The 16,358-nt window shown below is 35.9% G+C and overlaps 1 protein-coding gene across 4 annotated transcripts in view; it reads right to left on the bottom strand.

The window, feature by feature from the left end:
- Window positions 1-16,358, bottom strand: part of KCNH8 (potassium voltage-gated channel subfamily H member 8) — a 398,058-nt gene that overhangs the window by 78,315 nt on the left and 303,385 nt on the right. For all 4 annotated transcript variants that reach the window (XM_055109557.2, XM_034955949.3, XM_008951643.5 and 1 more), the window contains one exon: window positions 11,443-11,657. In XM_055109557.2, the coding sequence (XP_054965532.1) occupies window positions 11,443-11,657 (215 nt within the window). The remainder of the gene's footprint in view (window positions 1-11,442; window positions 11,658-16,358) is intronic.

Below are 16,358 nucleotides of genomic sequence, written 5' to 3'. Positions count from 1 at the left end.
CTTTGCTATGTCTAACAGATATAATCCTAAATTGTTTTTTGCTTCTCATTTTAGACTCTACTTACTGGCCATAGAGGCCGCTGTCTTCAGGACTTTCTTCATTTTCTTAAAACTTAACATTAGTTCCAGGCACCAAAGTAAACTTATTGACATTTGTTCATTCATTCATTGAATATGTATTAAATGTTGACTCTGCATTAGGCTCTGACCTAGGCACTGGGGCTATAGTATAGAACAAGACAAAGGTTTCATAAAATAGGTTTTGGTAGGAGAAACTAATCATGAGCAAGAAAATATACAAATTAAAATAATATTAGATCCTGCTAAATGCCATGAAAAAAGACAAACAAGGTGATATAACAGAGGATAACTGGGAGAGGGCAAACTCCAGAGCAGACTGTCAGGTAAGGGCAGAGGAGTAGCACAACAGGAAGAAAGAAGATCAAATGCAAAGGCCCTGAGGCAGCAGAGGTGGGGAGGAGGGGAGGGAGGGAGTGAGGTGGGTGGAGCCTGCCTCCCTAAGGAAGGGAAAGCAGGCCAGTTTGCTGGAGTGTAACGCTGGAGGCAAGATGGCATCAGATAACTTTGAAAGGCAGGCTGGGGAAGGAAGGCTTAGAACCTTGAAAGTTACGATAAAAAGTCTGGATGTTACTACCAGCCCATGGGGATCTATTTCAAGCAGCAAAATGACACAGTTTGATTTATATTTTACAAAGATTACTCCTGTAGCCTTGAGGTCATAAGAGGATACAAGTGGAGGCAGGGAGAATCACTATATTGAATCTCATTTGTCATGGTCAGGTAGGTATGTTTCAGCTCCCACTCCCACAATGCCCCCTGTGCTCCCACAAACACATTCTTCCCTGCCCCCATGGGCTACTGAAGGCAAGTTGACTCATACATTAAAGTTCAGCTTATTCCTGACAAAGGAAACACATACTTTGTACAGCTGGTGAATATAACTGTACCCAAGTTGCATGACTGTCATAAAGATTTCACCAGATAATGCATACACAGTGTCTATCACAGAGAAAGCAATCAGAAATGGCATCTGTTAATGATGTTTATCCCATGCCTTCTTTGCAGGTTGCTTGGTTATATATTTGTGTGTGTGCACGTGTGTGTGTGTGTGTGTGTGTGTGTCTACTTATACATGAATCTGCGAAAGGAGACAAGGGCCACTATATTTCCCTCAGGATATTTTAACATGTATATTTTTAATTGGAATTTTATGGACTCTCTATACGATATTGAAAGGGTCAATGAATCCCCTGAAACTGAGTTATGATACAGGCATACCTCAGACCACTTCCAAACCACTACAATAAAGTTACTATCTCAGTAAAGTGAGTCATATGAAATTTTTGTTTTCCAGTGGATATAAAAGTCATTTTTACATTATACTGTAGTCTATTAAGTGTGCATTAATAGACTTATATATGTCTAAAAACAACATACATATCTTAATTAAAAATATTTTATTGGCCGGGCGCAGTGGCTCACGCCTGTAATCCCAGTACTTTGGGAAGCTGAGGCAGGCAGATCACCTGAGGTAGGGAGTTCGAGACCAGCCTGACCAACATGGAGAAACCCCATCTCTACTAAAAATACAAAATTAGCCGGGCATGGTGGCACATGCCTGTAATCCCAGCTACTCGGGAGGCTGAGGCAGGAGAATCGCTTGAATCAGGGAGATGGAGCTCGGTAAGCCGAGATCGTGTCATTGCACTCCAGCCTGGGCAACAAGAGCGAGACTTCATCTAAAAAAAAAAAAAATGTATTGCTACAAAATGTTAACAATCATCTGAGTCTGCAGTATGTTGTAATCTCTTTGTTGGTGAAGGGTTTTGCTTTGATGTTGATGGCTGCTGACTAATCAGGGTGGTGGCTGCTGAAGGCTGGGGTGGCTGTGGCAATTTTTGAAAATAAAACAACAATGAAGTTTGTGACATCAATTGGACTATTCCTTTCATGAGTGATTTCTTTGTACCATACGGTACAGTTTGATAGCATTTTACCCACAGTAGAACTTCTTTTGAAATTGGAGTCAAGCCTTTCAAACCTTGCCACTGCTTTATAAACTAAGTTCATGTAATATTCTAAATCCTTTGTTGTCATTTCAACAATGTTCGCAACATCTTCACCATGAGTAGATTCCATCTCAAGAAACCACTTCACTCATTCATAAGAAGCAACTCCTGGCTGGGTATGGTGGCTAACACCTGTAATCCCAACACTTTGGGAGGCTGAGGCAGGAGGATTGCTTGAGCCCAGGAGTTTGAGACCAGCCTAAGCAATATAGCGAGACCTCATCTCTACAAATATAAAAAAGAATTAGCCAGGTGTGGTGGTGCATGCCCGTGCATGGGAGGCTGAGGTTGGAGGATCTCTTGGGCCCAGGAGGTCAAGGCTCCAATGAGCTGTGATCATGCCACCGCACTCCAGCCTGTGCAACAGAGTGAGGCCCTATCTCAATAAATAAATAAATAAATAAATAAAATTAAAGAAGCAACTTCTTATATGTTAAAGTTTTATCATAAAATTGCAGCAATTCAGTCACATCTTCAGGCTCCACTTCTAATTCTAGTTCTTTTGCTATCTCCACCAAATCTGCACTGACTTCCTTCATTTAAGTTTGGAACCCCTCAGTCATCCATGAGGATTAAAGTCAACTTCTTCCAAACTCCTGTTAATGTTGATATTTTGGACCTCCTCCCAGGAATCACACATATTCTTAATGGCATCTAGAATGCCAAAATTTTTCCAGAGTGTTTTCAACTTAATTCACCCAGATCCATCAAAGAAATCACTATCTATGGCAGCTATAGCTTTACAAAATATATTTCTTCAATAATAAGACTTGAAAGTTGAAATTACACCTCATCTATGGGCTACAGAATAGATGTTGTGTTAGCAGGCATGAGAACTGCATTAATATCCTTGCATATCTCCATCAGAGCTCTTGGGTAACAAGGTACACTGTCAATGAATGAGCAGTAATATTTTGAAAGGAATCTTTTATTCTGAGCACTAGGTCTCAACAGTGGGCTTAAAATATTCAGTAAACCATACTGTAAACAGATGTACTACATCTAGGCTTTGTTGTTCCATTTATAGAGTACAGGCAGAAAAGATTTAGCATACTTCTTAAGGGCCCTAGGATTTTTGGAATGACAAATGAGCATTAGCCTCAACTTAAAGTCACCAGCTGCATTAGCTCCTAATGAGAATCAGTCTGTCCTTTGAAGATTTGAAGCCAGGCACTGACTTCTCTAGCTATGAAATTCCTAGATGGCATCTTCTTCCTTAAGTTGACAAGTAAAACTTATGAATTGCTAAAGATTTCTCCAGCATTATTGAAATATGGAGAAGCAGAATAAAAGAAAAGAAAATCTTCTAAGTAATGCCTTCAAAACTTTTCTTGAGTTACCTATTCATATTTCCTTTTAATTATTTTGGCATCTTGGGTGCTATTTCTGCTAATCTCAATTACTTATCTTGATACTAATCATATCATTCTCACTATAATTTATTAAATTATTTTACTATGAGCAATAGAGTAGATGATGATGTCATTTACTAACTTAGATAAAAGACTGAGGAGGGAAGAGGTGTACAAGAAGTAAATGATCAAAGAGTTGGCCATTTGGATATGCCATTTGGATAATGGCAAGTGACCATTTGGATATCAGCCACTTGAAAAGTGCCCGATCGTTTTCCTCATTTTAAAAACTGAAGTATATGTCTTTTTCTTACTTATTTTTAGGAGTTTTAATACATTCGGGATATTCTTTCTTTTTCAAATATATGTGATACAAATATCTTCTCCCATTCTTCAGCTTCCCTTTTTATTCTGTTACTGGTGTCTTTTGATGAATAAAAGTTCTTCATTTTAGTAAATTTCTCTTTCCTTTATTGTTATTACAGTCCATGTCCTCCTCAAGAAATATTTGCTATTCCAAGGTCATAATGATATTCTGCAATGTTTTCTTCTAGAAACTTTATTGTTTTTTCTTTCGTTTAGGTCTGCAATCCATCTGGAATTGAGTTTTAAGTATCTCATGGGCCAACTTTTAGGCCAAGGTTTATTTTCTTCCATATAAGCTTTAAGTTAATACATCATCATTAATTGATAGTCTAAACTGCCATTTTTTTCACTATAGCAACTTGTGATAAATCAGGTGACCATAAAGTGTGGGCCTGTTTGTGGAGCCTGTTCTATTGAAATTGTACAGCCTTGCATTCATACCTCTTTGGCTGAATTACTGTAGGTTTAGTTTCTAAAGTTTTGTTAGTGTGACAGCATAAATCCTCAAATTTTGTTCTTCTTCTGGACTGTCTTAGGTATTGACAGTCTTTGGTATTTCAATGTATAGAAATTCCTCTGGTATTTTAGTTTATAATTAGCTTATGAAATTGTACACTGATTTGAGTACATTTTAATTTACACAAGTGGTATTGTTTTAGATATCATTCTGTTTCTTGTCAATAAATCCTACATTTTACATACTTACATATACTGTCACTGCTATACAGAATTCTGTTATGCACCATATTTTATTGAACCTGGTCTTCCAGTGATGAATACCCAGGTTGCTTTTAACTCTTGTCCACAATAAGCAGAGCTACAATGAACATCCCCATACGATCCCCGTTATAGACCTGTATGAAAAATTTTTGGATACACTTTGAAATTGAGAGGTCATAGGCTGTATATATATTTAAATGGACTAAGTAGTGACATATTTTTCTGCAAAATGGATACACAAGACTATATTCTCCACCAATAACTGCATAAGTTCCTATACACTTTTATTAATCTTCTCCATAAGGTTGGTATTCTAAGAATTTAAAAGTTTACGCCTTTGTTTTTTATTTTCATTTTTATATTTCTAATGTTTTTGAGCATATTTTTTATCTGCTTGTTGTCTTTTGTGTTTCTTCATCTACACATTGCCTGTACATATATTTTGCCCATTTTTCTAACAGTAATACTTTTTACTTTTTGACCAAACCCTTATGGGTTTAGACATTATGGATATATTCTTCCATTTTGTCCTCTATTAACTTTATGCATACTACTAGTATGAAACTTTTGCATTCAATTATGTTTATTTATATTTGTGTTAACTGAATGCATAGGACTACTCTGAAACTTTTGCAATGAATTATCATTATATAGGTACAGTGGTCCCTTAGTATCTGAGAGACTGGTTCCAGGACGTCCTGCAGATATGAAAATCCTCAGATGCTCTAAGCCCTGATATAAAATGGCATAGTATAACCTATGCACATCCTCCTGTATACTCTAAATCATCTCTAGATTACTTATAATACCTAATACAATGTAAATTCTATGTAAATAGTTGTTATACTGTATTGTTTAGGGAGTTATAAGAAAAAAAGTGTGTACATATTTAGTACAGACACCACTTTTTGATGATTTTGATTGATGGTTGGTTGAATCCCACACATCTATCTTTGACAAACCTGATCTTTGACAAACCTGACAAAAACAAATGGGGAAAGGATTCCCTATTTAATAAATGGTGCTGGGAAAACTGGCTAGCCATATGAGAAACTGGATCCCTTCCTTACGCCTTATACAAAAATTAATTCAAGATGGATTAAAGACTTAAATGTTAGACCTAAAACCATAAAACCCCTAGAAGAAAACCTAGGGAATACCATTCAGGACATAAGCATGGGCAAAGCCTTCATGACTAAAAGACCAAAAGCAATGGCAACAAAAGCCAAAATTGACAAATGGGATCTAATTAAACTAGAGAGCTTCTGCACAGCAAAAGAAACTACCATCAGAGTGAACAGGCAACCTACAGAATGGGAGAACATTTCTGCCATCTACCCACCTGACAAAGGGCTAATACCCGGAATCTACAAAGGACATAAACAAATTTACAAGAAAAAAACAAACAACCCCATCAAAAAGTGGGTGAAGAATATGAACAGACACTTCTGAAAAGAAGACACTTATGCAGCCAACAGACACATGAAGAAATGCTCATCATCACTGGTCATCAGAGAAAGCAAATCAAAACCACAATGAGATACCATCTCACACCAGTTAGAATGGCAATCATTAAAAAGTCAGGAAACAACAGATGTTGGAGAGGATATGGAGAAATAGGAACACTTTTACACTGTTGGTGTGACTGTAAACTAGTTCAACCATTGTGGAAGACAGTGTGGCAATTCCTCAAGGATCTAAAACCAGAAATACCATTTGACCCAGTGATCCCATTACTGGGTATATATCCAAAGGATTATAAATAATACTGCCATAAAGACACATGCACACATATGTTTATTGTGGCATTATTCACAATAGCAAAGACTTGGAACCAACCCAAATGTCCAACAATGATAGACTGGATTAAGAAAATGTGGCACATATACACCATGGAATACTATGCAGCCATAAAAAAGGATGAGTTAATGTCCTTTGTAGGGACATGGATGAAGCTGGAAACCATCATTCTGAGCAAACTATCACAAGGACACTCATAGGTAGGAATTGAACAATGAGAACACTTGGACACAGGGCGGGGAACATCACACCCTGGGGCCTGTTGTAGGGTGGTTGGGAGGGGGAGGGATAACATTAGGAGAAATACCTAATGTAAATGACAAGTTAATGGGGGCGGCAAACCAACATGGCACATGTATACCTATGTAACAAACCTGCACGTTGTGCACATGTACCCTAGAACTTAAAGCATAATAACAAAGAAACAAAAAACATGGCAGAGTGGCCACATGACTTTTAAAAATAAGGATGTATAGATAAGTTACATTTATGTTGTGTACATTTCCATTTTGCAAATGTTCCTCCTCCCACAACCCATCACTTAAATTTCCACAAAGCCTTTAACCACAGAAAATCCTGTGTGACTGGATATTTTTGGTTTTGTCTGTGAAAATCAAGGAAAGGGGCTTGCTTCTACAGTTAGTCTGACACCAGGGTAGAGAACAGGAATCTATAATGTAATCATCAGAATACAAGTTCCCCTGAAAGTCACAGTATGCTTGGGGAGTGCACAAGACTTTTCCCCTAGGTACAAACTTATAGAAAGAGAGGTCCAAACTTATCTAGCCCTTAGAGGGCATAGTATCCCCTAGACTCTCAGTTATATATAAATAGAAGTTTTGAGGGATAAAACATCAGGAAGTATAAAACAATGAAGGTCCCATCTGCCTTTAAAATGTAACTCATAAGGAGTCCTCTTTGAAAAGAAGCAATACTTTTGGTTCCAGCCATAATGAAGTAACTTATATTGAACTAACCCTCCAATCAAAAGTAATTATCAAACTGGACAAAATTAGTAAAATAACTGTGCATTAGTCTGTTCTCATGCCGCTAATAAAAACATACCTGAGACTGGGTAATTTATAAAGGAATTAAGTTTAATTAAGTTACAGTTCAGCATGGCTGGGGAGGTCTCAGAAAACTTACAATCATGGCAGAAGGGGAAGCAAACACGTCCTTCTTTACATGGCAGCAGGGAGAGGAAGAATGAGTGTCCAGTGAAAGGGGAAGCCCCTTATGAAACCATCAGCTCTTATGAGAATTAACTCACTATCACAAGAACAGGATGAGCGAAACTGCCCCCATGATTCAATTATCTCCACCTGGTCCTTCCCATGATATGTGGGGATTATGGGAACTACAATTCAAGATGAGATACACAGTCAAACCATATGAAACTTCTTGAAGGAATTTGAGAGAAATCAACTTTAAGACTTGAAGGACGTGATCCCTAAGAAAAGAGAAGTGCACCAATGAGAGCATCACATTTGGCTAGGAATTTTTCTGCAGGCACTTGCTATTTCATTGTAAGATAGAAGAGAAGAGATGAGAAAGGACCATCCTTACCAACTAAGGAGACAGAGAAGTTCAGGTAAACCAAAGCATAAGGGATTTGAGGAAGATAATACCAGAGAGAAGTAAACTGCATTGATGTTCCCTTTAAGGCATTAGCCAACTCCTAACTTGAACAGCAAGGGGTAGTACTCTAAGAAACAGATTAAAATAGCACCTAGAAGGCTAAATTACAGGATAGAGATTTCAGCAGTCACGTGGTGTCGGGGAGATGGAGGCTGGAGCTCAAGCTCTGCTAAATAGGAAGAGCCTTGGTAAACATACTATGGTTTGAGCTGAGACTCCAGAAAAGCTGTTTTAGGAATAAAGGCTAGACCTCAGGATTGAGGGCAAAATTGAAATATGCCACCTTAACAAAGCCTAAAATAAACTATGGTCAGCATTAAGTTGGTTTGCTGATACTGTTTGCCTGTGAAAAGAAAATCTTATTTTGAGGAAAATGACATGAACAATCTTTAATAGGCAACATCTATATTTAAACAAAATTCTGACACCCGCTTTTCCTTTTTTAAAATGAGAACTAAATGACCAAAAAAGAACAAATGACAGAGAGAGAGAGAGAGAGAGAGACAGAAACAGAGAAAAATAACAGACAATGGAAATAATTCCAGAGATAATTCAGGTATACAGGGATTTTTAAATTACTATAATTAATGTTCTAGAAGATAGGAAAAGAATCATGAAAATTTTATCAAAGATAAAAATTCCTTTTCCACATGCAGAAGAATAAAATTAGATCTTTATGTTACACCATATACAAACAAATTCAAAATGAATAAAGACTTAAATGTAAGAACTGAAATTATGTAACTCTAAAAGAAAACATAGGGGAAAGCTCCATGACATTGGTCTGGACAATGATGTTTTTGGATATGACTCCAAAACACAGGCAACAAAAGCAAAAACAGATAAATTGAATTATATCAAATTTAAAAGCTCTGCACAGAAAAGGAACAATCAACAGAATCAAGAGACAATCTACAGAATGGGAGAAAATATTTGCAAATCATACATCTGATAAGGAGTTAATATGCAAAATACATAAACTCAACTCAGTAACAACAATAAATACATAAACAACTCAATAACAAGAAAGTAAATAACCTGATTTTTAAAACAGATGACCAGAATGAACTTTTCTCAGAAAAAGACATACAAAAGGCCAACAGTTATATGAAAATATGCTCAATATTGCTAATCATTAGGAAAATGCAAATTAAAACCACACCTATTAGAAGGGCTATTTTTAAAAAAACAACAACAAAGAAATTTTGGCAAGGATGTGAAAAAGAACCCCTGCACTCTGTTGGTGCAAATGTCAATCATTATAGCCACTATGGAAAACAGTAGGGAAGTTCTTTAAAAAAATTAAAAATAGAAGTACCATATGATCTGGAAGTCCTAATACTGGGTATATATCCAAAGGAATGAAATCAGTATCTTAAAGAGATATATGCACTCCCATTTTCATTGCAGCATTATTCATAATAGCCAAGATACAGAATTAACCTAAGTGTCCAACAACAGACAAATGAATAAAGAAAATGTGGTATACATACACAATGAAATACTATTCAGCCTTAAAAAAGAAGATAATCCTGTCATTTGCCACAACATGGATGAAACTGGAGGTCATTATGCTTAGTGAAATATGCCAGGTATAGAAAGACAAATACTACATGATCTCATTTATATACTGAATCTAAAATACCTTGAACTCAAAGAAGCAGAGAGTACAATGATGGTTACCATGAGCTGGGGCTGGAGGTCCAGAAGAGATTAGAAAGACGTTGCTTAAAGGATACAGAGTTTAAGTTAGGAGAAATAAGTTCAAGAGATCTGTTGTACAACATGGTGACTCTAGTTAATAACGATGTATTGTACACTTGAAAATTGCTAAGGGAGGAGATTTTAAGTGTTCTCACCACAAATAAATGATAAACATGCGAGGAAATGCATACATTAATTAGCGTGATTTAGCCATTCCAAAATGTATACATATTTGAAAACATCATTTTGTGTGCCACGAATTTTTTAAAAAGATAAGGATCCTTAATAAGTCAAATGAAATAAAATAGAGATTGAGATCCAATATTTCCCACTTTCTATGCTGAGGAATATTAGCGATTTTTCTCTCTTTGCTAATTTCTTCTTCTCTTTGATTACTTCCACCCCCTAACTCACCTTTGATTTTCAAAACAATTGTCATTTTATGCTGTCATGGTGAGCACAAAAGACACCTGTAGTTTTAAAATTCAATCTACTGATTTTTTTTTAAAAGACATGAAAAGGATTTCAAGATGAGGCAACATATTTAACAGAAACAATATATGTTTTAAACTCTGATACCTATGTTGAAACTCTGACCCAGCCACCTGCAAGTATGTGTGAACATACACACGTGATTTAACCATTCTGAATTTGTTTTCTCTTCCATAAAAATAGATCAAGACTTACCTTAAAGATTTGTCTTAAGCAATAAATGAGATGCTTTACATAGGTAGAGTGCTTAACACATAAAACATAGCCAGTAAATGTTGGTACCTACTCTGCTGTTTGCTATCAACAATGGAGAGAAGCATATATGCAAAACTGGTCATCTTGAACCTCATAATGGGATATTATCTACATACTTACTGTCATTAGATAGCCCCAACCAAGATAAAATAATACACAATTTAAGTTTTCTTTCTACCTTTCAAAGCAGAGAATACTAATGATTGACATGAATATCTGCACAATATGGGTTGGTCAAAACCATAGCTTCTTAAGTACATAGGAAAAAAATCAAGAGTTACAAATATCTGGGACAAAGCTCAAGACAGCATATAAAGGCTTATTGTTACACAATGCTATGCATGCCTTGGCTTGCCTTTCAACAATCATTCCTATTAAATCATGTGTCTCTCTGAGACATCTAATGAAGTCATGTTCACGATCGGCTTAATCACAGATGCAGTATAGTACATATTTTGACAGGAAAGCTGTTTGTCTAATACGAAACTTGCAGCAAATATATAATTGCATAAAATGTTCATTATGCTTTCAGTGTGACAATCCTTCGCTTGAATCCTTTTATGCATATTTACTCACTTTAAGATAGACTGTTTTGTGTACCATTAAATAAAAGATTATTTTTAAGCAAAATCTATGTCAAGCAATTGGAGTAGTGAACAATTACAAACACAGCAAACTGAACCATATACTTCATCTGGAAATCTTTAAATTCTGGAGAAATCACACATCTCTACCTAATGTTATATATAACTGAAATGGATTGTAGTTTTAAGCATATGAAAAGAAACAAGAAAGAAACTGAGTTGAGAAGTCATTCATGAAAAATATTTTCCTAGAATGTTGATAACAAACTCTAGGTTTGGCTTCTCGCTAATTATTTAATTGCTTAACTGGTGGCTGAATATTCACGTCTTAGATATTCACAGACTTTTTAAGGTGAGGTCATGACATCTGCCTTTACTGTTACAAATGATCTCCAGGCCCAATGTTATTAGGTCTTAGCACTAATTAGAAATGAGACTTACATCACTCTCATGACCTTCTCGGAGGTTGTATGTGAGGTCATGCTGAATGTCTTCCACGAATTTGTGAGCATATTCTGGGTAAAGGTCTAGCACTTCAAAGAGTCCTTTGAGGATGATGCACTGGAGATCACAGTAGGTTAAAGCCTTTACATCTGCATTGGTCTTGATCACTTGGTCCTTAATTGATAGATTTGCTCCAATTAAATCCCCTTTCCCTAGAAAGAGAGAGAGAGATCATTTTCAAAAAAAAAAAAAGCAAGCTTAGGACTGATAACCTCATTTGACTTACAGGCTTCATTTTTCAGTGAGATTACACTGAAAAGAGAAGAATGTTTACCTTGGGGCAGGGCTTTGCAACTTTGGCATACAATAGCATCATACCTGGGCTTTAGCTTTTATTTGTTTTATGGCCATTATGCTCAATTTCATAAAGAACCAACAACTAACAAATTTTAACTAACAACAACAAGCAGCAAGCAAGCTATATCTTTGGAATATTATTATGACAAATGGCCTCTACTTCCCATTCAACAATTTTTTTAACTTTTAAATTTTTTATTGTACCCAGCATTGTTTAAAATTTTTATTTTTTATTGTGCCCAGCATTTGTGGAAGCAAAGTCCCTGGTATGTAGCAGGCTTCAATACAAGTCTGTTTTATCAGATTTGACAGTAAAAGAAAACACGTCAAATTGACTATGAATATCTGAGTTTTTCATAAATATGTATGTCAAATAAAAAATAGAGTTTTAAAATTATTAGATTACAACTAGGTATTATCTTCAAGTTAGAACTGGACTTAAACCTTGAAATTTAGCCTATTTTGGTAGAAGAAAAAGTAGACTAAAATCTATATTTATAGATACTAGGAATAATACATAGCCACATGGTGTGGAAGAATTTAAGTCTGATTTATTGTTGTCAATATTGCTAAACTTGGAAATTTTGTTTCTTGTATATTTCATTAGAAATCTAACTTGCTGCTCAAAACTCAAAGTTGGATACTGATGCAGGATGTAAATATAGCCAAAATGTTTTGAATACAGCAAATTTTTAAATTTTGTATATTTGAGGAGAATTTATCATGATGCAGTCTCTTGCACAATAAGCATTCACATTCTCTATTAAGCAACTAGTGTCTGCAATAACTTTCGGGTCATCATACTTTTCATACTTTGGGTTGCCATGGTATGGCTATTTCAGTCACAATGACATTAGCTATAAAAACAGCACCAACATCCTGCCAATCTTGGCATCCTAGAAAGAATTCCACTTTATTTATTCGTTCAATGAATATTTATGGAGAACTGACCACGCGTGCTGGACCTTGTATTGAGTCCTGGCAAGCAGGTACTGGTGAATACCATGTTGGTATTCACCTCATTACCTAAAACTACCTCACTAATTTTACAGTCTTGTGGCCTTCTTACTGTCTAGATTTAGGACCTTTAGTTAAGTTTTTAAGTAACTTTGGGTCTCAGTATCCTTATTTCTCAAAGATGAGAAAGATTTCCTTGTGGGCTCCATTTTTCAGCATTATACTATTGATCTTTGCTAATCAGTTACTCTTTCATTGAAAAACATAAGGTGATGGGATGCATCTGCAAACCACCCAGGTTAGAGCTATAACTTACGTTTAGTTATAATTAGGCAGACTAATGTTCTGTGGAGAGTACATTTATTCAGGCTTTGCCATTTTCTTTTAAAACAATGAAGAAATTGGTGGGGGAAACACTATTACCTGGACATGAAATCAAGGTGTACAAGGCAAACACATTCTAGCCCCATAACAAATTCCTGCCCCTACCCTTTCCAGGTATCAGATTAAGAAATGTCTGCACGTATTGACTGGACAAGAAAGTTGCTAGAACAAGTTTATGGTTGGACGGCTGTTGTGTGGAAGAAGAACATTAGTTTTTTTTCATTGGCAGAGTGAACATGTGCTAAATATCTGCAGGTCAAGTATAATGTCATGTACTTGCTAAGTTTATCAAAGTATTATTGATTTGAATTAGCCCTATAAGGCAATACTGCTATAGGGAAAGTAAAATAATCAATCTTTATTGAAATAATGTTAATCACAGAAAGTAAATATTAATAATTTATTGTCTTTGTTGAGTTTAGTCCCAGTACCACATACCAGTGTTTAGAATGGTCATGCAGCAATTTGCACTTTTGATGTATACATGGTAGAAGCAAAGATGTGAAAATATTACCCATGTTAATCACAATTTATGGAGAAACTTGGGGCCAGGAGCAAAAGATAATGAATTAAGTCTTTCAGCCGTAAGTAGTTTTTAAAAAAACATAACAAGAAATATCCAATTGAATCATATTTGACTAGCAATGGAAGTTACATAGAAGCCACTAAATTTGTACTTATTGTGCTCTAGTGTCATGGATGATGCCTTCATATTCTATTCCTAAAACTGTTGCTAGCTACCAAAATTTAAAATACACCACAATTATAGAAAAATACACATTATGTCTGTTTAGAATGCTGCATTGTATTTGCTAACATGAATATCAAAACCATAAGATGCTAAAGAGAAAGTCTAGATGCCCTCTTAAAAACAGGCTGAATCATTAGGCAGGCTATAAAACGTTTAGTGGTACTAAGGAAAATCAATAAAAAATATTTTATGATTAAGGTTAAGTTTTTGAAACAACTTAAGAATAATTATTAATTCTAATTTAGAATCACAAGATGATAGGGTGACTGGCCTTTAACTTCCCAAACTTGAGAAGAGGCCAGGAAGAGTGTTAAATTCTCCCCTTAAGAAAGAAAACACACACACACACACACACACACACACACACACAGAAGCCTTACTCTAATATTGAGTTACTCTATTATTGAGCCTTACTTTAATATTGATAAAGAAATGACCACATTAATAGTAAACTCTGAGTTGCTATTTCATGCCTTTCTATTGAGGAGAAAAACATAAGAGGATGAGACAAGAACTGAGTCACAAATTTGAAAGACAAACCCTACCTTTACTCTAAGTGGTAAACAAGTCAACATGAAGCTGTGAAAAGCATATGGGTCTTTCATCATTCACTAGTGTCTATCTCTTCACCTTTAATTTTGAAAATAATTATACTGTCTTAGTCTATTCAGGTTGCCATACTGTAAACTGGGTAGCTTATAAACAAAAAAATTATTTCTCATAGTTCTGCAGGCTGGTGTTTGGTAAGGGCTCATTTTGTGATTCACAAATGGCACCTTTTCGTTGTGTCCGCACATGGGAGAAAGGGCAAGGTAGCTCTCTTGAGCCTCTACTATAAAGACACGAATCCCATTCACGAGGGCTGTGCCCTCATCACCTATTCACCTCTTCAAGGCCCCACCCCTAATGCCATCATATTGGGGATTAGGTTTTGACATATCAATTTTGGGGGGACGCAGACATTCAGATCATAACCCACAAATAATAAATTACATGATTTAAATTCAATAATGGGCATAAAACACCCAGCTCATATGAGGGATTCAATACATATTAGTTCTCTTTTTCTCTTCCAAAATATAATCTATTTTGAAGCTTAGTAGCCAGAATCCATTGATAGAAGGCCTACAATGATTATATAGAATAATGGTTTTTTAAAATTTGCAGAAATTTAAAGGATACAAGTGCAGTTTTTTTACATAGATATATTGCCTAGTGGTGAAGTCTGGACTTTCAGTGTAACCATCACTTGAATGGTGTACATTGTATATTAACTTATTTTCATCCCTCACCCCCCTCCCCCAGTCTTCCACTTTTCCTGGTCTCCCGTGTCTATTATTCCACACTCTATGTCCATCTGTACACTTTATTTACCTCCCAATTATAAGTGAGAACATGTAGTATTTCACTTTCTTTTTCTGAGTTATTTTACTTAAGATAATGGCCTCCAGTTCAATCCATATTGCTGCAAAATATATGATTTCATTCTTCTTTATGGCTGAATAGTATTCCATTGCATATATGTACCACATTTTTAATCCATTCATCCAATGATGAACACTTAGGTTGATTCCATATTGTTGATATCATAAATAGTGCTGTGATAAACATATGAGTGCAGGGTTTTTTTAAAATTAGAAAAATAGATATTGTTTAGACATGGAAGGAATGCTGAATACAGAGTCCAAAGTCTTAGGTTAGCTTTGACTTTAGAAAAATCAGAGAAAATACCTTCACCATCTGTCTCTCTGTGTTGTAAAGGCTTAAATGAGACCTTGTGTGTGAACACACTTTGCAAGTAATTGTTTACAAATACAAGGTTCTTAAAAATTGAAAATAAAAAAGTACTGAATTCACCCCCTTTTATTAGCACAAACTCTAAATATTGTGTTTTATATTGGTGTTTGAAATACATCCTGAATTCACCTGCCTCTCACCATCATTACTACCACCTTGGCTGGTCTTAGACCCCATTATATCTTCCACTTCAGTTTAATTTTCATGCAGGCAAGGATTTTGGCCATTTCTTTTTTGCTGCATTATCACTGTTTAGACCAGTACTGAATTCATTCATAAGTCCTCAATAAACGTTAGGTGAATAAACAAACAAAAATTAGAGTGATTTTTTTTTGAGACTCTGTCTCTCTCTCTCTGCACTCAGGCTGGAGTTCAGTGGCGCTATCTTGACTTACTGCACCCTCCACCTCTCGGACTCAAGCGATCCTCCCATCTCAGCCTCCCAGGTAGCTGGAACTACAGGCTCCTGCCACCATGGCCAGCTAATTATTTGTATTTTTAGTAGAGACAGGGTCTGTCCATGTTGCCCAGGCTGGTCTTGAACTCATGGGCTCAAGCAATCCACCTGCCTCGTCTGCAAAAGCGCTAGGATTACAGGCATGAGCCACCGTGCCCAGCCTAGAGTGATTTTTAAAAGAGCCCTACATAAAATTGTAAATAAGATTTT

Source organism: Pan paniscus, chromosome 2 (assembly GCF_029289425.2).
Source record: "Pan paniscus chromosome 2, NHGRI_mPanPan1-v2.0_pri, whole genome shotgun sequence".
Lineage (NCBI taxonomy): Eukaryota > Metazoa > Chordata > Mammalia > Primates > Hominidae > Pan > Pan paniscus.
The sequence above is the reverse complement of the archived record's forward strand: the minus strand, read 5'-3'. Positions and strand labels throughout refer to the sequence as shown.